The following is a 24,545-nucleotide window of genomic DNA, read 5'->3' as shown; positions in this document are numbered from 1 at the left end:
TAATTTTTAAAAGGTTATTAAGACTTCACGTTTTATACATTATTAAACTGTTAACTAATTAAAATGTATTATGAATAGAACTATTGGAGCAATTATTGTAAAACAAATTTTTATTCACATTGATTTATATAATATTTTTAATTACATGAACGATACACAAAAAATTTTAAGAAAAATCAACAGGGTTTAGTATGATTTACTTAATTACATAATAGATATTAATTTGCAAAATTTATGACGGAAGGAAACCACGCGTTAGTACACCAATATAAATCTTCATATTTATTTTTAATTCTTTATTTTCTTGTGTCAAATTTGTGGTTTCAATTGTTGCAAAATCAATACAATTAATTGGCAATTTAAGATGTGAAAGACTTTTTCTACGGCAAAGAATGAGTTACTTGTTAAGAGAGAGAAATATCATTTAAATTAAAGATAAAGTATGTCCTTAAATAAATTTTGACTAAACATTAAATAAAAATATTATTTAACAAAAATATTTTTTGAATAAGAGAAATTAGTGTAGGTGTTCACACAAAATTTATAACGTGTACCCTGTTACTTGTGACTATATAGAAAGAAATAATATTTTAACTATCTTTTAACACGCACACGTATCACATGATTGTAAGAATTAAACAACACTAATTCTAGTATATGAAAAATGAAGCTATTTAATTTAAATAGTTCAAATTTACTTTTTTGAAAATAAATGCATTGATGCATTAGCACATTGATGTTAAACTTTTTTTTGTATACATTTATCAATCAAAGTTGTGGTGTGTTTGGTACTGATGGTGGATGGTAGGACTGGGTTGGCGGTTGGTCATTGCTGGTGTATTTTAGTGAGTAACTATTTTTGCATTTTAAATTTCAATATCTGATTTTGCAATTTAAAGACATTTGAATTATAGAATTTGTAACTATAAGTATTTAAAACTCCCTAATATTGTATATATAATTATTATTTAAGTACAAATTAGGATTTTTTTTTTTTGAAAAAAAAGAAAAAAACCTGGGATTGGTTGAATTTCAAATATTCCAATTTACTAACAGAATAGACTTGATTAAAAGAGAATAATAATCATAACATAACCTTACATATCAATATTTTACATATTTATAATAATTATTATTAGAATATTAATAACTATATAAGTTTTGCACAATAATAAAAGTCTTTACATCGGAATATAAAACTACCTATATATTTAAAATATTCTAAATTTTTCATGAGTCATCATTATAGAAGATCTCTCAAAATCTTACTGAACAGTTTTTATTAAGCGGGTATGTCTCTATTTATACAACAGGTGCATATTAAAGAAAAACACAATAATGGATGAGGTCTTTGTAACCTTAAACATCAATCTTAATAAACTTAATATAAAAGGCAAACAAAGATGTCTAACCTATGACTTGATTAACAACCATAAGGCTTAATCTCACTTTATGACATATATTCCACTTTTTGTTGATACACTATGAACATTAAAAGTTACTTAAAAAGTGATTAGACACTCGAGTAGTTCTCATAAAAAATAATGGTATAATCATAATTATTTTTTTCTCAATAATTTTAGTCATCTGCCAATAAAATAAGATATGCACTAACTACCAAATATTGACGATGTTAAGTAGGTATCAACAATCCTAAATTTGCACCACTACATGTATCCAGCTGTACAAATATATGCATTATTCATATAGTAATATAAAAATAAAACAACCTCAACAAATTATGTACAATATTTTCCTGTAAAATCCTAACATAACTAATCAACTGCTTTTTTTGACAAAGCAAAATCTCCTAACTAGTCATACTATGTGTTAATGTAGCAGCTTCCCGCACATGCAAACTATTAAACTATTGCAAGCACAACAGACTAATTGATGTCGTACTTTTGTCAACAAATATTGTGCATCTCATAAGATGAAACATGTAAGTCCTCACAAAAGATTTCCATATTTGGTAGACACAACACTTCTCATATACCTCTTAGAGCAAGCTAAACCTCACATGTGGACCACGATAATGCCTCATATTTATTGTGACATCACCTAAATCCACCCTTAACAACTCAACTAACATTGTTGAAACTATTGTAAGATCTAACATTACATACATACAAAATTATCCTTTATAATATGCATCATCCAAAGTGATTGTCATCTCACTAACATGATATGGAGATAGTCTCATTAACAAATTTAACATAATTAACAAAAATAATTTTGCGTAATCAAAATTTTATGAATTAACTAAATATATTTTAGAACTCATTTTTTCTAGTACTCTTAGCTCTCGGTCTCTTGAAGCTATTTTATAGTATTTTAGATTATCCAATTGAGATGTAAGAGCCAAATTCCTATAAATAGAATTGATATTGGGTTAGAGATAACACTTAAACTCATTGACTAAAATTTACTCTAATCAAAATATTACCTAATTAATTAAAGAAGGAAAGAGAAGCAAAGAATGTAAAGAGAGAAGAAGATATTAATACACTGTGTTTAGTTACGTTACACATTTAAACATTGATTTTGGATTTTAGGAAAATTTGATATATTTTTGTTAAAAAAAAATTCGGGATGTTTTTGTTTCTCACAACATAGAAAAAGTGCTTTTGGATTTATAATTAATTATAAAATAAAATGAAACAATTTAAACTTTTTATATATTGAGTTCAGTGCTAATTTACTTTTAAATAATATTTAAATATATGATTTGTAATTCATTTCATAATTTTGTCACACACAACAGATCCCACACACGATACCACGAGGCGGAAAAAAAAAAGAAAACCAGAGAAAAATATTGGTGGAAAAACAGGGCCCACATAGAATAACTGGCCTTGTAGGTTCCGTTTGGAGGAAGAGGCAAGAAAGAAGGCACTAAGGAATGAAGTCACACAATTCTCGTGTACCGTGAGCGAGTACTCAGTAGCAGCAGGATCCTCGTGTGATATTCATCTGCGTGCGTTGCGTTTCTCTGCAATCTCCACTCAACCAGAATATGGATTTCATCTTTTCCGTTGCTTTTCTGTTACAGGCAAGTATTCATTCCTCTCTCTCTCTTTATCTCTCTCTTCGATCGCTTCGTTGACTTGAGCTTGGACTACGCTGCCATAACTACGTAGGTGTTCCTGCTCTCTTCGCCTTCGCTCTCAGCTGCTTCACAGCATGAAACGTACAGGTACGGCTAAATCTACCATTGGAGATGATCATTCACGCTTTCCGAGCTACTGATTTGTAATAATAATTTCATTTCTGTTAGGGCTAAGCATTCTGAAGAATACTGCGCAATGTATGGTATATGCGCGCAACGCAGTGATGGGAAGGCTCTTAATTGTCCCTATGGTTCCCCTTCGGTTAAGGTAAGTCATTCATCTCTTATTTACTACTTAATGCCGCACCAGCTCCACCATAACCGCTTTCTGCTGCTTTGGTTTCTAACTTCAGCCTGACGAGCTATTATCTGCCAAAATTCAAAGTCTGTGTCCCTCCATTACTGGAAATGTTTGCTGTACGGCGGATCAGTTTGACACGCTACGAGTGCAGGTTCAGCAGGCAAGTTCTCTTTCTCTATTATTGAAGTCTCTGGTTCTATGTGGTTGTCTTGATTAAATGTGAAATACAAGAGATGCATGTGCTTAGTGATTTTTAATGTGGACAGTTGCATTAGCTTGCTCTTGGTTAAATATGAGGTTGTGGTATAACCTGTTTATGTTGGAAACTGCTCTTTCCATTTTGTCTTGATTAAATGTGAAATACAAGAGATGCATGGGCTTAGTGATTTTGAATGTGGCCGGTTGCATTAGCTTGCTCTTGGTTAAATATGAGGTTGTGATATAACCTGTTTATGTTGGAAACTGCTCTTTCCATATATGATAAAGTACTTCATTTATTTATTCTTTGTCCGGGGTATCCCAAATACTTATTTAATATGCAGGGGTAATAAAGAGGAGACAAGGGAGGATATGTACAGCTTATGCTAATTATTTTGTGAATATTCTCTTACTACTCTCATTAATCATCTCACTGACATGACATATTCACCAAGCAACCTTTCCTTATATGTATTTTGTTTATTTGTGTGCGTTATGAAGTAACAGAAATGTATTCTATCTTGCAGGCAGTGCCAATTCTAGTGGGCTGTCCATCATGCTTGAGGAATTTTCTAAATCTTTTTTGTGAACTTTCTTGCTCTCCCAATCAGAGTTTATTCATCAATGTGACTTCTATTTCTGAGGTCAGGCATTTCCTTTCCAAACTTGTTTTTCCGTAACACTGTTTTCTTGACATTTAATGTTTTTGGATGGCACTTTTATGGTTACGAGAATGTTTTATAAATGACTAGTATGTTGACTTGTGCACTTTCATGGTTGTGTTGGTCTTTAAGTGTGTACAAGGTGTATGACTTGTGAATATAGTAATAATTTGCCATTGTATTGCTAGTGTGAATTTCCTTCTTTTTACTTAGCCAAAGTAATTTTCTTGTTTGCATAAGGTACAACATTTTTGTCTTTTAGTGCGAAACAAAGGGTTTAGGCATTATGAAGAAGACCATTGGAAATATTAGAGGAGAGTGGATTGCATGGTTTTTAGCCTATTATAAGGAGGAGAGGGGAGGCTAAAGACATTGGAGGAAGTCATTAAGAAGAAGGGATCTAATGGTTAATAATATCTGTGAAGATTTGGACTTTAATCAAACTGACCAGCATTGTGTGATCCATTTAGCAGACCTCACCGAATGGGTTAAGACTTTTGTTATCTATATTTTTAGAACAGAGAAACAAAATTTTTATGAACATGCTTTATTAATAATTCCATCCAACCAAATTAATTTGTTCACATACAACAGTCTAGAACCCAAGAGTCCTTACATGAAGTTTTAGAAACATTAAAAGAGGAATTGGGGTTCTTACTAGTCATGGTTAGAGAGCAAGTACTAGAAGATGGTTTACTAATAATAGACTCCATGAGAGCCTTTAGACGTTCAACTTCAACACGTAGAGCAAACATTCCTTCTTCAATTGAAGAGGATGAAGGAGTCTGCCAAAATTTTCAGGATCGGAAGTTACCTGATAAATCTTCCTGTACAATTGGCCTTTTAGTTCTGCCAGATGAATGAGAGTCTTCTCCTTTCCATGTAACATGAAGCAAGTCTCCTTGGTGTGACCAAATTTCTTACAATGAGAGCAACAACGATCCTCCTTCCCTTTTGAGTTGAGTTTTATATTCCCAGGGTTTGAGATCCCAGTTTGGAAGCCTTTCCAAAGAACGTGGCAGCTCCTTTAGTGGAATGATTTATCATGATCATTCGATGAGTGTCCTCACCTCGGATAATATAGAAGACTTACAAAAGGGAGGGAAGTCTTTCCTTGCTATGGATTTGTGCTCTAACTGCGTCATATTCAGAATTCAGGATTACTATATCTTCTTGTATATATTATAAAGTATTAGAAAAATCACTTTTTTTTTTCATGTGGTTTAGTCTTATAATTACACTCTAAACTATATAAACTGATATCAATCATCTTGTGTTCATTTCAGGTTAATGGTAATATGACTGTGGATGGCATTGATTTTTATGTAACTGAAACTTTTGGAGAAGGTCTATATGAGTCGTGCAAGGATGTAAAGTTTGGGACAATGAATACAAGGGCCATAGATTTTGTTGGGGCTGGAGCTAGCAATTTTAAAGGTGATCCATTATAATATGGGGGAATTTATTGTATGAAATTTATGAACTCTGTTATGTACCATCTTAATTAGAACAATTCCCCCATCTTGTATTCATAAGTTCACTGTGCACGGGTCTTTATTTGGGAGTGGATATTTAGTTTTGCACATCAATAAATGGGAAAATTGGGAGATTAAGTTAATGTTAGCAAATAATCCTCCTATATAGTGGACTTACTTTTGTCATGTCTGTAGTACTGAGGTAGACCGCAGTTGTACAGGTTTAGCCATGAAAAAATACACAAAAGATCCTCCTATGTAGATATGGACATATTTTCTTATTCATATTTTGGTACTTAGTTGCTGCTTCTGATACATTGTTTTGCTTATCATTGAATATTTCCCTTTCCCTTTATCTCAATTCTGAATGTATTATATTTTCTCTTTTTCTGCTAATGTGTTTTGTGTCTGATTATCATTGCCAGAGTGGTTTGAATTTCTTGGTCAGAAAGTTCCTCCTGGACTTCCTGGTTCTCCTTATTCTATACTTTTTAAGACAGCCACTCTTGATCCATCTCCAATGAAACTTATGAATGCATCTGTATATTCGTGTAATGATACTTCACTTGGTTGCTCTTGTGGTGATTGTCCTTCATCATCTGTTTGCTCGGCTCCTGAACCTTCTCCACCGAGCAAAGATCCCTGCGCCATTAGAATTTGGTCTTTAAAGGTTGAAACAGTAGAGACATATCCTTTTTTATGATTAACTTTCATTTGCTTTATGACTGAATAAATTCTGCCTTTTATTCTAAAAATTAATGTGTCACTGATCTAGTGCAACATTTAGTTGTCTACTGAAAAAGCTGTCATTCCTCTTTGATGCGTGTCATGAAACTGGTTTTTGTATAATGATACTACAGGTTAGGTGTGTGGATTTTTCATTGGCCATCTTGTACATTGTATTGGTCTTCGTGTTGTTTGGGTGGGCATTGCAGCAGGGGAGTAGAGGAAGGAGGAGACCTGAATCTAGTGTGGAACCACTGTTGAATGATATGGTTGGTGAAGGGAGTAGTCTTGCTGACCTCCAAAAGGATGGAAATCATCCTGTAGAGGTATGTGCAAAAGCTTGTTTGGTATCAGCCCATCTGTTTTGGAATTCAGAATGAATATTTCAATTGTTGTTGTTATTATTATTGTGGAAACCAACTGTCCAAAAACTAGTTGTTAGTTGAAGTGAAATGAATGATTTTTATACCTTAACAATCTACATATCTATTCATGCAAGACCTTATTGGGTTTAAATTGAAACATAGATAACGAGCGAAGTTTTTTTTTTCTTGGTTTACCTGTGAGACCTAATTTAATTTTTTAAATATTGTTTCTCAGTTTACCTCTTCCAGTTCTACTTCATAATGTGTGAAGAGTTAAAAGATTTATTGCACATCTATAATGAGCAGTTTTACTCATTACTCATTGGGATATTGTTGATTTTGTCTTTACAAATAAAAGGTGCAACAGCTAGATCCTCAAGGGCAGAATGTGGTGCAATTTTCTTTTGTTCAAGGATGGCTATCTAGCTTTTACAGGTCAGTGGTTCTAGTTGTTATTGTTAGGTTTATAATCCCATAAACTTTCTTTTGTTTTGCATCCAGGACATATGGAAGATGGGCTGCTAGAAATCCCACAATTGTGCTTTGTTCCTCATTGGCAATTGTTGTTTTGCTTTGTTTGGGTCTGCTTCGTTTTGAGGTGGAGACCCGGCCTGAGAAGGTACCATATTTTCAGCTGTAGCATCTGCACAGTTTGCTATTTTGGATTTGCTTCTGTAACTTTTATATGCAAAAATTCTTTATCTATTCCCTGCCTGAAAAATAATATTTGGGTTTGATCTTTTCTAATCTCCCCTTAAACATGTTTGGATGAACTGTTGGAAAAAATGTTAAGCCTGAATCCATTTTTTGGGTTGTATTGGGCAGATAGTCCAGCAATTTGCATAGGCCTAAAATTTGGAGAGTCTACACTAGGAGGAATAGAAGGGAAATTGGAGGGGATGGATAGGTGGCAGAGAGAGAAATGAAAGATGGGTAGGTAGTTACCAAATAGGTAAAGAGAATGAGAGTGGGATAATTTTGGAGGAAATTAGTTATGATTGGAATGAATATAGAGAAGAAGTAGTTCTCTGTAGGAGCACTGTTCGGAAGCAATAGAATCATCTTTCTGCTGTAATCCTTCTATATCAGAAATAATGCTCGTCTTTTCTTCTAATGGTTGAGTTCTGGTTTCTGGTTTGTTTCATTAAGTACATTTTCATAACAGCTAAGTAAATTAAAATTGTTTTACACTGCACATAGTATTTTTTGTTTAAAACTCATGTTAGGCATCATAATGAAACCTGTTATCTTAGCTAGACTGACACATGAGGTTCCAACTATCATATGCCATCACATGAAAGATAACATAAAACATAGGGGGACTAGGCCAAAACCTATGCTGAAAAACAAGAAACTCCCAAAAACTATACAAAGCGAAACATGGGGGGAGTGTAAACCTGTTATGAAAGAAGTCTAAAGAAATGCTGGGAGGCAAACTAATATACCAAACAAACACCACCCTATCATCAAGTAAACCTAAAGAGACAAGTTTATTAGCACAATGAATCTTTACTGATAAATAATGTGATGGAAAATATTTTCATGAGGGATTGTAGTACAACCAAAAAGTGCTCTAAACAAAAAAAAAAACCATCCAGGGGTTGATGTGATGTAAACAACCTTTCTTTCTGCTTGCACTTTTTGGAATATCTGGGCTTTAATTCTTGAACTTTTAAGAATTTGTGATTTTTTATTGAAATTTTGTGCTTGTTTTTCTTGTTCTTTTACTTGATGAAGGACATTTATTCTCTCAATGAGTTACTTGCCCTCACTGCCACTTTGAGAATAGGTTTTCTTTAATCCTCCCTCATCATAATTTAAAATATTTTCTAGTACTTAATCTAGAGTCACTAAATAATGGTAGTAGGTTTCAAAAGAGGTCATACTAATAATGAGTTTCAAATGAGTATATATACTCGTAATACTTATTTTCTTCTTGAACTTGAAGAGTATTGGCTTTGCTTTCTTCTTTGTGTTGCAGTTATGGGTTGGTCCTGGGAGTAAGGCAGCTGAAGAGAAAGATTTTTTTGATAATCAACTTGCTCCATTCTACAGAATTGAACAGGTTTCAGTTTTCTTATAGTTTGTTTTACTTTTTCTATTTGGTCTTGTAATTCAGTGCATGTTATCTATATTAGTACTTTTGTACTAGCATATTAAGAAGGGGTATCATAGTCAGCTAGATTCTATCCTAGCGAGATTTTGTTGGACTTATTAGACCACCTGCTATCAGGTTGCTATTGGACCACCCATAAATATGTAGTTCAATGCACGGGTTGGTAGGTCTCGGCGTGAGAGGGGTGTGTTGGAGATCTCATATCGACTAGAGATAAGGATATTTTATAGTATATAAGTGGGTGCAAACCTCATCTTATAAACTAGTTTTATAAATTGAATTAGGCTTAAAGTTCACTTCTTAATAGTAACATTAGCTGAGATTTCATATCGATGAAGGGAAGGTGAGAAACACTTATACCCTTTTGAGAGTAAGAGAAACATAAAAAGACACATTTGTGAGACTGAGCAAACAAGTTATCAAGCCAAGGAGCAAGAATATGGATAGAACATGTAAACTTGAAGACTTGACAGGGTAATGGGTGGAGAGGTTGAAGAGGAAATAAAATAGAATGAGGGACTTGGTTATCTAAAATCGAGGATGGCGATTGATGAGATAGCACGCGGTGAGAATAACATTACCCCAAAATTGTTGAGGAACTTGGCCATGAAGTGAAAAGGCTCAATTTATTTCATTAAGATGTCTATTCTTGCACTTAACAACCCCATTGTGTTGAGGCGCATATGTGCGGGAGGTCTGATGAAGAACATTGTGTGAAGAGATAAAAGTCTGACAAGAATGAGAAAGATACTCACAAACATTGTCATTATGAAATGTTTGAATAAAAACACCAAATTGATTTTTAATTTCTGTGTAAAAAGATTGAAAATAGAAAACAATTTAGAGTGATTTTTCATTAAGAACAAGCAAGTACATCAAGAATAATCAATAAAAGTTACAAAATATTGAAATCTTAAAAGTAGACTTAATATGACTTGGTTCCCAAATATGAGAGTAAGGCAAATTAAAAAGAGACAAAGCTACGTTGGAGATACTCTTTAGAAAAGGACTACGATTATGTTTGCCTAATTGACACCATTCACAAGATAAGGTGGACAACCTAGACAAATGCACGACATTTTGGGTTCTCATTCTGTTCAGTGTGTTTCAATTTCAAAGAAAGTTTTCCCTGTCTATCCAAACATACTACTTGGCAGAGAATATGAAGTCAACCATAGTTTCCTCTTAAATTTATTGTTATGTTTCCTTCTTATTTCCTACTATTATTCAGTTTGAAGTAAATGATATTTTATAATGTGTACATTTCAGCTCATAATAGCAACAATTCCAGAATCTAAGCATGGCAAGCCTCCAAGTATTATAACAGAAGAAAATATTCAATTGCTTTTCGAAATACAGGAAAAGGTGTAGTTTCAGTTCTTTTCACTTGCTAGAATTGAAATTTAGCCACTGTATGCTCAGTGGAACATTTTTATTAAAAAAATACTTTTATGTTTCAATATTCCAACAGGTTGATGGAATTCGTGCAAATTATTCTGGTTTGTTAGTATCTCTGAGTGACATTTGCTTGAAGCCTTTAGGCGAAGATTGTGCCACTCAAAGCATTTTGCAGGTCTAACCCACTACTTTCCAAACTATTTCTGTTGTACTTTTGAATTGTGTATTGCAAATAATAATTAATTGGCTTCTATTGTCTGTAAGTTGTACAACCAACTGGCTTTTTCTATTCAGTTCTATTTCAATTTACTATTCTTTTCTTAATCCTTAATTTGATTTGCCTTTTTGTCATTATTTTTATTCTATTAGTATTTTCAAATGGACCCTGACAATTATGACAACTATGGAGGTGTTGAACATGCTGAGTACTGTTTTGAGGTAAACTTCTAGAATCTGATTATGAGTTACCCTTGTTTTTCAGAAGAGTTTAATTTAAAGCAGTTTACTTATTTAGCAGACAAGAATTTTAAAGCAAAAGGATTAATGTTTTAAAAAGCAGTAAATTCCAATAGATATACTAATTCAAGTTAAAGTGCTTGTGTTTGTATGGATGGATTGCCTGCCATCTCAATTTATTTTCATAGGTTGTACGAAACATATCCTCCTCGCATGTGTATAATTAGACTTGAAAGGGTTGTTTGTCTCTATGTGATATATGTGGGCTCTAATTATATGATTTTGTCGTTTTCAGCATTACACTTCTACAGAAACATGCTTTAGTGCATTTAAGGCTCCTCTTGAGCCAACTACTGCCTTGGGAGGGTTTTCTGGAAACAATTATTCTGAAGTGAGAATCTTGGATTTTGCATAGATGCCTTTTTATGCATTACTTTCTGCTATGCTGATTATCCTATTCTAGGCTTCTGCATTTGTTATCACGTACCCTGTCAATAATGCAATTATGAAAGTTGGAGATGAGAATGGGAAGGCAATAGCTTGGGAAAAAGCTTTCATCCAATTAGCCAAGGTATGACTACTAAAATATATACATTGCAGTTATTAATTCTTGTGTATAGCTTATATGCACAGAATCTTTATTTTACATATAATTCTTGTGTATGCCTTATGTTGCAGTTGTGCTTTTGATTATTGAAAGAAATTTGGTTGTCTTTGGTGGTATATTTCACTTAAAAAGACAGTCCTTATAATTAACTGAGGAAAAATGGACATTTTGTTGAGGAGATTTTTGGCCACTTATTTTAAGCTAAGGATCAAATTACCAAAAATAATCTCTTAACAATTTTGATAGGTAAACTGTTCCCGGCAAACGAGGTACCGGATTAGTGTGACTCTCCCAAGAAGTAACCTTAGGATGATAAAGATCCTGGAGTTTTGTGCTGTTGTGACTAATATCTACTGTGCTTAATCAAAGGCTGATAAAATGCTTGAGAGCATGTGTAATTAGTTTATTAGGAAATAGAAATAACTGAATATTTTTGAAGAATTGTCCCTCATCAGCATGACTATCTATCATCCCAGAAAAATGACCCTATTTATCTCTTCATTCTTCCCACAGAAAACCTTGAGAAATGTTTTTCAGCTTTGGCTCCAAGAGTTTAGATCTTTCTCCACACACCAAACTTCTGTCAACACATGTTTGCTGGGATATTTATAGAGAATTTTTTTTGGACCCTACTCTATATCTCTCCCTGAATCGAGTCTTTTGGATAATAAGATGTTGCCTCTTTTGACTTTCTAGTTTAAGCAAGTAATTTGTATAACTTAAGTGAGCTAATAGCATAAGCAAGCAATTGGCCTAGCTTAAGAGTTGCTAGAATAAATGAGTAGTTGGCCTAGCTTAAGCAGCCTTCTTTTAGCAAATCTATGTTTTCCCTTGTCTAAAGGAGTAGTAAGCCTTGCTTAGGCAAAATTCTTTAATTTATTTACCTGACTCTAAGGAAACACTCACAAAACATATTAGAATGCTCAATTATTTATTTTCCTAAATAAATTCTTTGAAAACTCAATTTATTTAGCTTTTTAGGAGAATAGGTCCAAAAGCATAGGCTACGTGTTCGATTGTCATTGTTTATAACTTGATTGTCAACTTTCACCTTGCTAGTTAGCATTAATACAAGTTGTATATTATAATCCCAACAATCCCAATAAATATTGCTCTAAGGAAGTTTTTCAAAACCTAAATAAGATTTTACCAGAGATCAATATTGTCTTAAAAGTGAATAAATAGATTGAGCTTACTTTGGATTGTAGGCAATATATTGCTATGAAGATAATGTTGATCCATCCATTGTCAACTTTTGAAATAAGGAAAGTGCATGAGTGGTTTTGCATATTTTGAGCGAATGTGCTTTTCCATGTTGCGTAATATAGCACATTTATCTTTTCTTCTTTTTACTGATCCATACACATTTTTTGATCCAATTTACATCTGGAAGGAGGAATTGCTGCCAATGGTGCAAACTAGTAATCTTACCTTGTCATTTTCAACGGAAAGTTCAATTGAGGAAGAACTAAAGAGAGAAAGTACTGCAGATGTCATAACAATACTAGTAAGAAATTTTTGTTTCTCTCCTGAATGTAAAAACATGATTGTGTCATGTGTAAGCTAATGATTTTCTTAGTTTGATTGTGGCTTTATAAAGACATGCTTTATTGGAACATTCAATAAATTTCTTCTCCAACATATTGTTAGGTGAGCTATATTGTGATGTTTGCTTATATATCGGTGACCTTGGGAGATACACCTCGTCATCCATCTTCTTTCTTCCTCTCATCTAAGGTATATTTTTCTTGAAGCTTGCAATTGTCTTTTTTGCATGACTGCATCAAGTATATGTTCTGATATTGAATTGTTTGTGCATATTAATAAGTGCCAATATGTGCTAAATTGTACTTCTTGATATAAATATTCTCGGCTAATTCTCATTGGGATTCCCAGCATCTAAACTACACACTGGAGATGAAGTGTAGTCTATTAAGTGTGACGTGAGAGCTGAAGTGTTAAAATGACAAATATTATTAGTTTGTTTTGTAAGGTTGAGGTAGTCATAAATCTACATTCCATAAGGGACTAACGAATGAAGTTTAGGTATAGAGATTCATAGGTAAAATTTGCAGAATTATAGGGACTATAAAAGTAATTAACCCTTTTTATACTCTTTTTTTCTCATGTTGAAACGTGCTAGATATTCATTTTAACTTTTTCAAATGTTAGCAGCGTCTTCAAACTCTGATTATTTTATACTTCCCATTCTTCAACTTTATGTTTTTCAGGTATTGCTTGGTCTTTTGGGGGTTTTGCTTGTTATGCTTTCTGTCCTTGGATCAGTTGGATTCTTCAGTGCTATTGGAGTAAAATCAACACTAATCATAATGGAAGTTATACCTTTTCTGGTTTTAGCAGTAAGTCTTTATGTTTTTATCATTATCAAGTTTATTTTTTGTAGTATTATGCACATTCAATGATTAAGTGCAGGAGACATGAAGTGCCTGTTTGGTTGCCTCCAAACTCACATGAAGTTGGGGGTACCAAAATCAATTTGATAGTACCCATGCTTGTAAGAGAATATATGCAGATGCCAATTTCTTTATTTTTCATTTTGTTAGTTGACTGTTATTCTCGGTTAGGAAGTTATAGCTGTCATCATGACATTTATAAATGAAACATCTGTCACCTCATGGCTATAGTGTTTGGTTAGGATGTTTATAATTCTCTTTGTACACAGAAAGTTTAGCATCTTTTGCAATCTTTGAGTATTCAGTAGTACAATAATACAATATGACAATTTCTTCTTCTCATCTTTTTTGTCAGTATATTCAATATCGTATCAAGAATGTATAAGATCTTGGCTTTTTTTTTTGTCTTGGCAGACTCTTCGCCTTCCATTCTTAACAATGCCAAACTCTTGGTCGATACATGTACCTAAGTTACATGCATTGGAGTATACATTACCTGCCTACTGTTTTTCTTTCAGTTAGGAACTTTGTAACTAACTAGGAACTGCGTAGCCAACTCTCAATTAGTTACAATTTGTTAGGTTTTCCTTAGTTAGCTTTACTAATTGTAGTTATGTTATGTTATGTTACGGTAGTTAGATAGACCTATGTAAGGCTATATATTGCAGATTGAGGATTTCAAGTGAGGTGGCTTTTGTAATCTCTCTCATCCAATGAAATAATCTGTTGTCTAGATATCATAAATCTAATAACATGACATAATTATTCCTGTTTTAGTGAGCTACTTTTAACATTTTCACCAACATTCTTTGAGGTCCTTGAATTAGTTATGTATGGAAACAGCTTGTTGCATGACTCCTATGCAACAACTTTAGAGAGAGTAGGTAATGTTACTGTAATTATAATTATAAGTATTAGAGTGTTACAAAGTAAACATTAAGTTGTTATATTTGGTTCATGCATCCTTCAAGCAATAGTGTCATAGGAAATAGCTTGAATTCATTGTTATTGTCTTGAAAAATAGTTGTATTTACTATTTATGCTTTGAATGTATACAAATATCATATATGCTGACTACTATTTTCTTAAGCTAATTCAGAATCCTTCCTCTAAATTTGGGTCATTAACTAAATGAATGTTTTATTAACTTTTGTCACCTTCTTGCTTTCTTTTCTGCAAGTTTTGTGAGATTTTACTTCTTTTGGATTTTCATTTTTTGTTCAGGTTGGTGTTGATAACATGTGTATAATCGTAGATGCTGTGAAGAGACAACCCTCAAATTTATCAGTTGAAGAAAAAATAAGCAATGCAATGGGTGAAGTTGGACCTTCAATAACGCTAGCCAGCGTATCAGAGATTTTGGCATTTGCTGTAGGATCATTTGTTTCTATGCCAGCATGCCGTGTTTTCTCCATGATTGCAGGTTAAAGAATTTTCTCTTCTCACCTTTTATTTTGGACTAACAGAAAACTGAACTGGAAATTTTCACCCATACATAAGTAAAGCAGTTGAAAAAATACTTTAGGTTTTGGTAATGTTAGTGATTTCTGCTGACTTTTCTTTTCTATAGCTTTGGCGGTTCTACTGGACTTCCTTCTACAGATTACTGCTTTTGTAGCTTTGGTTACATTAGACTTTGTGAGAGCTAAGGACAACAGAATTGACTGTTTTCCATGCATAAAGTTGAATCGGTCCTCCGAGAATGAAGGTACATGCATAAAGTTAAGGCAGAAATACTTTGGTTTACTGCTAAGCTTGCATCTTACAATTTAGGCTCTTGGGTATGGTTGGTTTTCAAAATGGTATAGCCTTTATGATCATGTTGTCAATACTTTGATCATTTACGTTCCTATCTTTTTTGTTATAATTATAAAAGAAAGGAGGAGATCTGATGTAGTTAAAATTATATAAATAAATGTAGATCCTATATAATCAGAAATATTGTTATAATTATAGAAATAAAGAGCTGATTCTATATAATCATAAATATCTAAATTATATATGTATAAATTATTTGGAACTTTTTTATTTATTCCTGTATCATATGCTTGTTATTAGAGAATACCAAATCTCCTTTATTTATTGTATTGGTTCCTTTCTCTTGATATAAATAAAACATTCGTGCTGACTTAGAAACTCATGGTTTCAACTCAATGTTTCTCTCTTCCTTAGAGTTTAACACTTTTTATGCATCTATGATGGGTCCTTTTTCTTTGTCTGCTCTTTAAGCTCAAAGCTATTTTGCATGAGGGTTTTATTTAGACCTGTTGGAGATCCTACATCGACTAGAGATTAGAGCTTTTCATTGTATATAAGTGGGTGCAAACCTCAACCCTATGAGCCGGTTTTATGGGTTTGAGTTAGGCTTAAAGTCCACTTCTTAACATGGTATAAGAGCCATTTCGAGCCTATCCTAGCGAGTGTTTGTGTTGGGTCTATCGTGCCACCCGCTATCGGGCCGCTATCGGACCACCCAAAATATATAGTCCCACGCACGAGTTGGCAGTCTCGGCGTGAGGGGGGTGTGTAGGAGATCCCACATCGACTAGAGATTAGAGTCTTTCATTGTATATAAGTGGGTGCAAACCTCAACCCTATGAGCCGGTTTTATGGGGTTGAGTTAGGCTTAAAGTCCACTTCTTAACAACCTATAAATCACACTTGCTAATGTATAAAATACTAATAGGTTAAGCCATAAACTTATAGGATCAAGTGGTCTTTGACATGATATCAAAGGCTTCCTGTAGTGCTTACAAATTTGATCCTTTGTTGTTTGTTTAGTCTAGGTGAGATTTAATTTTGGAACAAGGCATGATTGTTATGTCCTTTGTCAATGCTTCAATTTGAAAGACCCTCATAATGAAACATCAAACATGTCAAGGATATAAGCTTTTACCTTGTGGATTAAAATTTTACCTTTAAATTGATCTCGATAATTGTTTATATATCTTATAGTTCTATTTGAGAATAATCATGAGTTATTTTCAGCTTCTGTTGGTAGTTTGCATGTTAGACTTTTTTTTCTTTCCTTGCTTATATGGTTCTAATCTATCTAATCAAGTGTAGGCAACAGGCAGGAAAAAGATGGATTACTGACGCAGTATATGAAGGTAAACTTATATTTAGTTCATGGGCTGATTATGTGTAAACTTAAATAAAATTCATCTTATTTCCCTTGTTTTAGAATTCAATTTTGTTGTTTCCTAGGTATTTTGATACTTATCACCTACCTGTCACTTTACTGATTAAAATTAAATCTTCTATCATTGTGTGAATGTAGGAGGTTCATGCACCATTTCTTGGACTACGGGTAGTTAAAATCTTGGTCATCGCCATCTTTGTTGGATTTACCTTAGCAAGCATTGTAAGTTTCCAGGGAAATGAGAAAATATTAACTTTCAGTAAGACCCTTTTGAGAACTGTCATTCTATTTGTGTTTTTTTTTTCATTTTATTTTGACAGGCATTATGCACTAGGATTGAACCTGGTCTTGAGCAACAGATTGCTCTTCCACGAGATTCCTATCTTCAGGTTTAATTTTCTATTTGTTTCTTTCGCATGTTCCATTCTGTACTGTCCAGTCTCACGTTCTTTCTTTTGTCTTTTCAGGGTTATTTCAGTAACATATCTGAGTACCTTAGAGTTGGACCACCATTATATTTTGTTGTAAAGGATTACAACTACAGGTTTATTAATTTTATTGTTCTAAGTGTACTTGTCTCTTTATTATCTAATTGTCTTTTAATAAGACAACTAAGTTTGTATTATTTACAAACTGAAATGATGTATTAAGCATGCAAGATGCAGTTGAATAAAATAGGACATAGAATTAGTGGGAAGAAAATTATGTATATTATTATTTTCCTCCACTGTACTGGCACGTCAAAAATCTCATACAGATGTACGATTGAGTGTATTATTTGAACTTTTGAACTGATTTCCTGTGAGTCTCTTGTGCAGTTTGGAATCCAAACACACAAACCAGTTATGTTCCATTAGCCACTGTGATTCAAATTCTCTTTTAAACGAGGTAATTCAATGGTCATGTTCATAAGTATTGCAGTATGATTTTACTCCTTGTTATTGTACCTTCTTGTCGAGTAGATTAGCTTATTCATATTTAACCAACTGACAATTAGTCAGATACTTGTTACTCAGATCTATATAACTGATAGTTAGTCAATTACTTAGATCTGGAAATATAAGAATGTGATGCAATTCAGTTGTACTTGGGTTGAATTCATTTTGCAAAACAAAATTTCCTATTCTACCCTAATATTTGAGATGGTATCAAAGTCTTTCAGAGCACATCATAGTCAAGTTCTTTGGATGCTATTATGCCACCATTATCGGGATCTTGTTAGACTACTCATAAATATCTAATCTCATGCTTGAGATATTTATTTCTCGAGGGTGTGTTAAAGATCTCACATCAACTAGGAATAAGGCCGAATTATAATATATGAATGATGTGTAATTTTCACCTTGCAAACCAGTTTTATGAGGTTAAGTTAAGCATAAACTCACATATTAAGAAGTAGACTTTAAGCCTAACTCAATCTCATAAAACCGGCTTACAGGTGAGGTTTGCAACACTATTTTTGGGGTTGTCATGAGACTGAAGAGAAATGGTTTTTTCTCAAACATGGTGGGGAAAAAATTGAAACAGATCTGCATTTGTAATAGCTGTAAAAGAGGAAGTTTAGGACAAATCAACCCCCAGAGACATAACAAAAAGTGTCCAGGGACCTGTTCTGTGGTGGCAGCAGTATGTGGTGTGCACACAATTGAAATGTGTAGCCACTGGTTGTACATGAGGTGGAATGGCAGATTTGACAGCTGGAACTTTGGTTTCCGGGGCATCAGCATTGCCTGGTTTTCTGAGGGGATATTTGCTGTAAAAATCCACTGGAAACATATTTCAGCAACAGCACTGTTGTCTGATGGCAGTAGTTTCTGGGCCCCTTTGGATCAAGAGTCTAATACCTAGTTGATAAATGTAAAAGATTTGAAAGGAAGTGGTTACATTCAGCTTATAACAAAGGAGGATTACTACTCCTATATATAGACTTTTAGTTTGTAATTGTAGAATTTGTACGTAACTACCCTTGTAATGTATTCTACATTTTTATGTTTGCATATATGAACATTTGGTTCTATAACATTGCAGATATCTAGAGCTTCATTAGTGCCAAAATCAAGCTACATAGCCAAACCAGCTGCGTCATGGCTTGATGATTTCCTTGTATGGATGTCACCTGAAGCTTTTAGCTGCTGTCGAAAATTCACAAATGGCTCTTATTGTCCACCTGATGATCAGGTATGTGGTTCTTTGTATGTTGTTGGATAAAATTGCATGCAGCGTGCTCAACTTCTCTTTTCTCCTACATGTTTTGAACTTATATTCATGCAACATGTATATGTTGTGATATTCTGGTTTCATTTTTTCTTCGGCCTTGTTTTTGTTTCTAAATCAATTGTTTATATGATTAATCTAATTAAATATTCCTTGATGTATCTTTGTGTATCTTTTCATTTGTAATAGTAAGTATCTGTATTTTTCAGCCACCTTGCTGTTTACCAGATGAAGGACCATGTGGGTTGGGTGGAGTGTGCCAAGACTGTACAACAGTAATATACTTTTCTCCCTAAGTTTTTTGTTTATTACATAGGATACTACTTGCCCAAAAATTGCAAATATAAACAAAAAGGTTGAATTGGTAAAACAACTGACCGCTGTGGTTGATTCCTAGTGTTTCCTCCACTCGGATTTGGTTAATGATCGTCCATCTGCGGCACAGTTCAGAGAGAAGCTTCCCTGGTTTCTTGATGCACTTCCATCAGCTGATTGTGCAAAGGGTGGTCATGGAGCTTACACGAACAGTGTAGATCTGAATGGTTTAAAAAAATACTCACTCCCCACCTTTTATTCTGTTCCCTTTGTATTTGCTAATATTCTTAAAATCTGATGTACAGATTTTGCTTATAACTGAGCTTGCAGGTTATGAGAGTGGTGTCATCCAAGCTTCTGAGTTCCGAACTTATCACACCCCACTTAATTCACAAGTAAGCAGAGTGATAAGTGATGATCTTATTTTCCAGGCTTTGGCAAAAATTTTCACACATTTCTCTGTTTGATCTAATCAAAATCTTGTTAGGGTGACTATGTTAATGCAATACAAGCTGCAAGGGATTTTTCGTCAAGAATTTCTACTTCTTTAAAGGTTTGAGATTCAATGGCATTGTGCATTTTTACCTGAGCTGTTTTTGCATTCAGGATCTAAGAATTGTTTGTAATATGGTCTTCACATACTTTATTCTCCTTGTAATTTTTATTTTTTTTAGAACTGCATTTATGAGCCTTTTGCTATGATTGACTCTATAACTATTATGACTTAATTCTTTCTCTTTTTGTTTGATTTGATCCCTCTTTCTTTTTTATTTTTTGCTTTTGGTTTCTGAAGTTAAATTCCTTGGTTAAACCTGACGGGGATGACATCATCATGAAGTCATGATGATGTCATCACCTGTCACATCAACAAAATGACCAAATTAGTGATGCTGTCGTTAGTCAACAAAAGTGTCACATAAACATATGATGTCAAAATAAAATAAAAATGTGATGTATCTGTGGAGAATAAAATAAAAAATTAACATATTTGTATCAACTAAAATAAAAAATTACATATTTGTAAGGACTAAAAACAATATTTAATCATATTCTTATTGTTAGATATTTCTATCTATGTAATGGGCTTAGCCCATATTTTTTGTATGTTTCTTTTTCTATATAAACATAACCCTACGTGTTCAATATACGCAAGGATTTATCCTATTTTTCTTTTCCTTTATTTTAATACTCGTAAGAATATTCAACTAAAAATTGACACTAATGACCAATAATTTAATGATGATAAAGGCTAACAATCATAGATAATTTTGTAATAGAAGACTTGACTATTTTGAGTTTTCAATAATAATGAACATTATTATAGTTGAATGAGATGAGAAGGGTAAATTATATTAATGCTAAAAGGGACTGATTTAGTGTTATTATTGTTATTGTTTTTGTTGTTGTTATTATTATTATTATTTCTGTCTTTTACCAATCTAATATTTTACATGGAAATGTTGTCCTTTTTTCTCTTGACCTTTAAGTACCATGTTTGTTGGTATTGTTAACTCATCACTTTTTCTTAGTATGTATTTTTGGTTATATTAAGTTTATAACAAAATAGAAGTTCATATGATTATAGATATAATTTCCATTTGCTCATCTTTATGGACCGTTTTGTGGATTCTTTTAACGATCTCCACTTGTTGACTAAGTTTATCTCATGCAGATGGATATTTTTCCGTACTCAGTGTTTTATATCTTCTTTGAACAATACCTGGATATATGGAAGTTATCTTTGATCAACATTACCATAGCACTAGGTTGGTATTCCAAAACCAATTAAATAATGCATATGCACGCAGAATGACATACTCATGTGTCAACCTTGTGTAAGCTGGACGGTCTGTTTTGATCCTTCATTTTTCCTTCATATGTACTTTTCACTTTATATGTTGAAATTTTAGCCTTTATTGAGAAGGCTTATACTCGTGTTCTTGGCTTCAAACTTCTAAGTTCTATGTATATCGTTTTTTGTGAAGTAGTTTTTGTCATCTTAACAATGTCAAACCACTTTATTTCTGTCTCTTGAAAGGATATAGAGCATCGTCTGTTGCTGTTTATGTTTAGTATTGGGATTTAAACTACATATCCATGGGTAATACATATTTTCTGTCCTCTTAGCATTTCTGATTGGACCAAAATTGGAAAGTAAAAATCTTATTCACGTCTACCTACCCATTTTGTCCACGTTTCGTTTGCCCTTTGTCCTTGACATAGATTCTTCAATTATTACTTGTGTGAAAATGTATCATATCAAGTCTATCTTTCCTTAATCAAATTCATTGAATAACTTAAGGTGATATCGCAGGTGCTATTTTTGTTGTTTGTCTGGTCATCACATCCAGGTATACTTAAGTCTTGCATATTTACAGTTAAAACTATAAATATATTCTCTCCATTACAGCTATAGGTATTTCTTTTCTGTGTTTTCTATTCAATGCAGCTTGTGGAGTTCAGCAATCGTATTACTTGTTCTTGTCATGATAATTTTGGACCTCATGGTATCATTTATCTTACAGCTGCAAATTTTGTTTCATCTTTCATTTGCTTTCCTTTTCATATCCTTTTTAATTCCTTAGTTACAGAGTGAAACAAACGACCTTTGTGACTCCTGCAGGGTGTAATGGCAATTTTGGGTATCCAACTCAATGCGGTGTCTGTTGTAAACCTTGTTATGTCACTAGGGATTGCTGTGGAATTTTGTGTGCATATAGTCCATGCCTTTACGGTTAGTATGATCCTCTGTTCTATAAATTGACAGGTCTTCCCTGTAGGGTATGATTGCCTTTTCAAGGAAACAATGATATCTGTCTACTTCCTGTTCGTTACGGACAAGATGTTATGGGGAATACTAAAGCATGTGAAATTCAACCTGCTTTGGCACTAGGGGAACATTGATCGTTTGATTAATTCAGAGACTTTATGCAATTGAACCAACTCTATTGGTGATTATGCACATTCTCTGATCTTGTATACATGTTTTCACAGGTAAGCTTGGGGGATAGGAGCCAACGAGCAAAGACAGCATTGTGTACCGTGGGGGCTTCTGTATTCAGGTTGACTAAATATTGTTGCATTTGGAAATGCCATGGATTGTAATATTTGTAGCCTTGTACCGAGTGTAGCTCTCTGCGTATATAGCAAAAATAACTAGTAAGAACTGCTGTTGTTTGGTACTTTGAGAACAACAAATTACTACAAATCATATATGGATCTATTAACCATTCATGTATGACTGTATGGTAAAAATTTGTTGGGATGATAACAATTGACGACAAATCTGAGCTGATATGCCCTCATTACTGAATTACAAAAATTATTTGGATGATGGTTGAATTATTAACGTGTCTGCACTATTATTTTGTTTGACACTTTTCTTTCTATATTATTTATCTTTGTTTGGCAGTGGAATCACACTTACAAAATTAGTCGGAGTTATAGTCCTTTGCTTCTCTACATCTGAACTTTTTGTGGTATGTGCATATTGCCCTTGGCTCCAATACTTGATTGTCTGATCAATAAATGTTAAAAGTAGTTTTTGGGCCTTTGCAGGTGTATTACTTCCAGATGTACCTGGCCTTGGTTATCATTGGCTTCTTGCATGGTCTTGTGTTTCTACCAGTAAGTCTGTGGTGTTTGGTGTTACTCTACAAATGACTAGCTTTTCTTGACGTCATGAAATAGATTTTACTCCGTTTCCATTTTTGAGTTTTATTGGTCACACTTGACTTTCAAGTGGCTTAATCATTAATCCATACAATCACCACTTGGATTAGTGATGCACTTTACCTTTACGGCTTTGGTTCAATTCCTACTTGCTAGCACTCACCACCACTGTAAGCCCTTGCTGAGGCTTGTGGTATGTTTTGACCTTAGGATAGCCTAACTTCCCCCTAAACCTTTCTGTACCCAAAAAATATATATGCACAAAGATTAATCATACATTCTGTTCTTATAATTATATACATTCTTCTTTTAGATCTTTATACTTAAAAATATTCATTTTAATCCTTACACGTATAATTTTAATTTTTCTAGTCTCTGTATGTACATACCTTTTTAATATCTTTTAGTTCCTACTGTCTAAATTTATAAAGATTAAAAATAGTATATATAAAAATTAAGACAATTTTTAAGTATAAGATTAAATGAGTAACTTATGCACAGTAACTAATTAGGACACATCTCACGTTTCCTGGCCTTTCTTTTCAGGTGTTATTGAGCTTGTTTGGTCCTCCGTTGAGATATACAGTCATTAAGGAGCAGTTAGAAGACGACGTGCCTTATGAGCTTCATCAGAACAGAGCCTCTAATTAGATTTTAACTACGCTTATCACATATTGAATGAACAGTAAAATTATCCTGATAAGGATTAATAGCATCTTTTCTTTTGACTTAGATTGAAAAAGCTCATTGCTTATATATCTGAACATGTTCACGGAGAAACATCTGCTAATTTCTGATGATTGGTAGGTTTGATCATCACAGTTACTATAGTGTGTATATAATTCCGAGAACATTTGCTGATATTTGAAGCAAACATCCGTTTATAAATTGAGAAAAAGTGCTATGCAACGATAATGTTAGGGTATCTAACTTACCATAATACCCACAACGATTCTGATAATAACCCTAACATCAATTTTCAATGAAAGATTTTCATTATTAGAAATTCTAGAGAATCACGTTTAAAAGTATAAAGGGAGTTACTGCTGATAAAAAAAAGAGTATAAAAGGGAGTTAAATATAAATTTTAAATATAAAATTAAATAAATTAAATACAAAATTAAACAAGATATATTGATATATTTTTTAAATATTTAAAATAAATTATAAGTTTGGTCTCTCTAACTTTTAAAATTTGATTTTAGTCTCAAAAAAATTGTTCATCCTAATGTTTCACTTGACCAATACATATATTAAATTATTTTTCATCCAAATATTAAAAAAATACAGGACATGGAGTTTTAATTATTATTATTATTAAAACATTTGAAATTGCAAACTTGTTATCATTGGTTAAAATATATTGAAAATACAC

General features: G+C 33.1%; 1 protein-coding gene across 2 annotated transcripts; it reads left to right on the top strand.

The window, feature by feature from the left end:
• Window positions 1-2,737: 2,737 nt before the first annotated feature.
• LOC137823310 (uncharacterized) lies at window positions 2,738-24,058 on the top strand. Of its 2 annotated transcripts, none has more exons than XM_068628391.1 (39): window positions 2,738-3,052; window positions 3,141-3,196; window positions 3,278-3,377; window positions 3,463-3,570; window positions 4,136-4,252; window positions 5,557-5,707; window positions 6,171-6,415; window positions 6,606-6,797; window positions 7,195-7,271; window positions 7,338-7,455; window positions 8,818-8,901; window positions 10,222-10,317; window positions 10,424-10,525; window positions 10,720-10,788; window positions 11,102-11,197; window positions 11,270-11,377; window positions 12,807-12,920; window positions 13,064-13,150; window positions 13,645-13,773; window positions 15,052-15,250; window positions 15,398-15,535; window positions 16,894-16,937; window positions 17,108-17,191; window positions 17,290-17,358; window positions 17,437-17,513; window positions 17,788-17,857; window positions 18,998-19,147; window positions 19,393-19,458; window positions 19,581-19,725; window positions 19,829-19,893; window positions 19,986-20,051; window positions 21,171-21,264; window positions 21,813-21,849; window positions 21,948-22,005; window positions 22,122-22,232; window positions 22,493-22,560; window positions 22,911-22,977; window positions 23,057-23,125; window positions 23,717-24,058. In XM_068628391.1, exons 1-39 carry the CDS (start codon window positions 3,017-3,019, stop codon window positions 23,819-23,821), a joined length of 3,867 nt encoding a protein of 1,288 aa, XP_068484492.1. In that variant the 5' UTR covers window positions 2,738-3,016; the 3' UTR covers window positions 23,822-24,058. The 2 variants fall into 2 exon arrangements, with proteins under 2 accessions (XP_068484492.1, XP_068484493.1); XM_068628392.1 differs by having other exon boundaries at window positions 2,852-3,052; window positions 3,463-3,574; window positions 4,140-4,252.
• Window positions 24,059-24,545: the final 487 nt, after the last annotated feature.

This window comes from Phaseolus vulgaris, chromosome 8 (assembly GCF_000499845.2).
Source record: "Phaseolus vulgaris cultivar G19833 chromosome 8, P. vulgaris v2.0, whole genome shotgun sequence".
NCBI classification, from domain to species: Eukaryota; Viridiplantae; Streptophyta; class Magnoliopsida; order Fabales; family Fabaceae; genus Phaseolus; species Phaseolus vulgaris.
This window is presented reverse-complemented; position numbering and strand designations above follow the sequence as displayed.

Coding starts and splice junctions, on each gene's coding strand:
- LOC137823310 (XM_068628391.1), top strand. CDS start 3,017: ATGGATTTCATCTTTTCCGTTGCTTTTCTGTTACAG. Junction 3,197..3,277: donor TCACAGCATGAAACGTACAG/GTACGGCTAAAT, acceptor CATTTCTGTTAG/GGCTAAGCATTCTGAAGAAT. Junction 19,148..19,392: donor ATTGTCCACCTGATGATCAG/GTATGTGGTTCT, acceptor TGTATTTTTCAG/CCACCTTGCTGTTTACCAGA.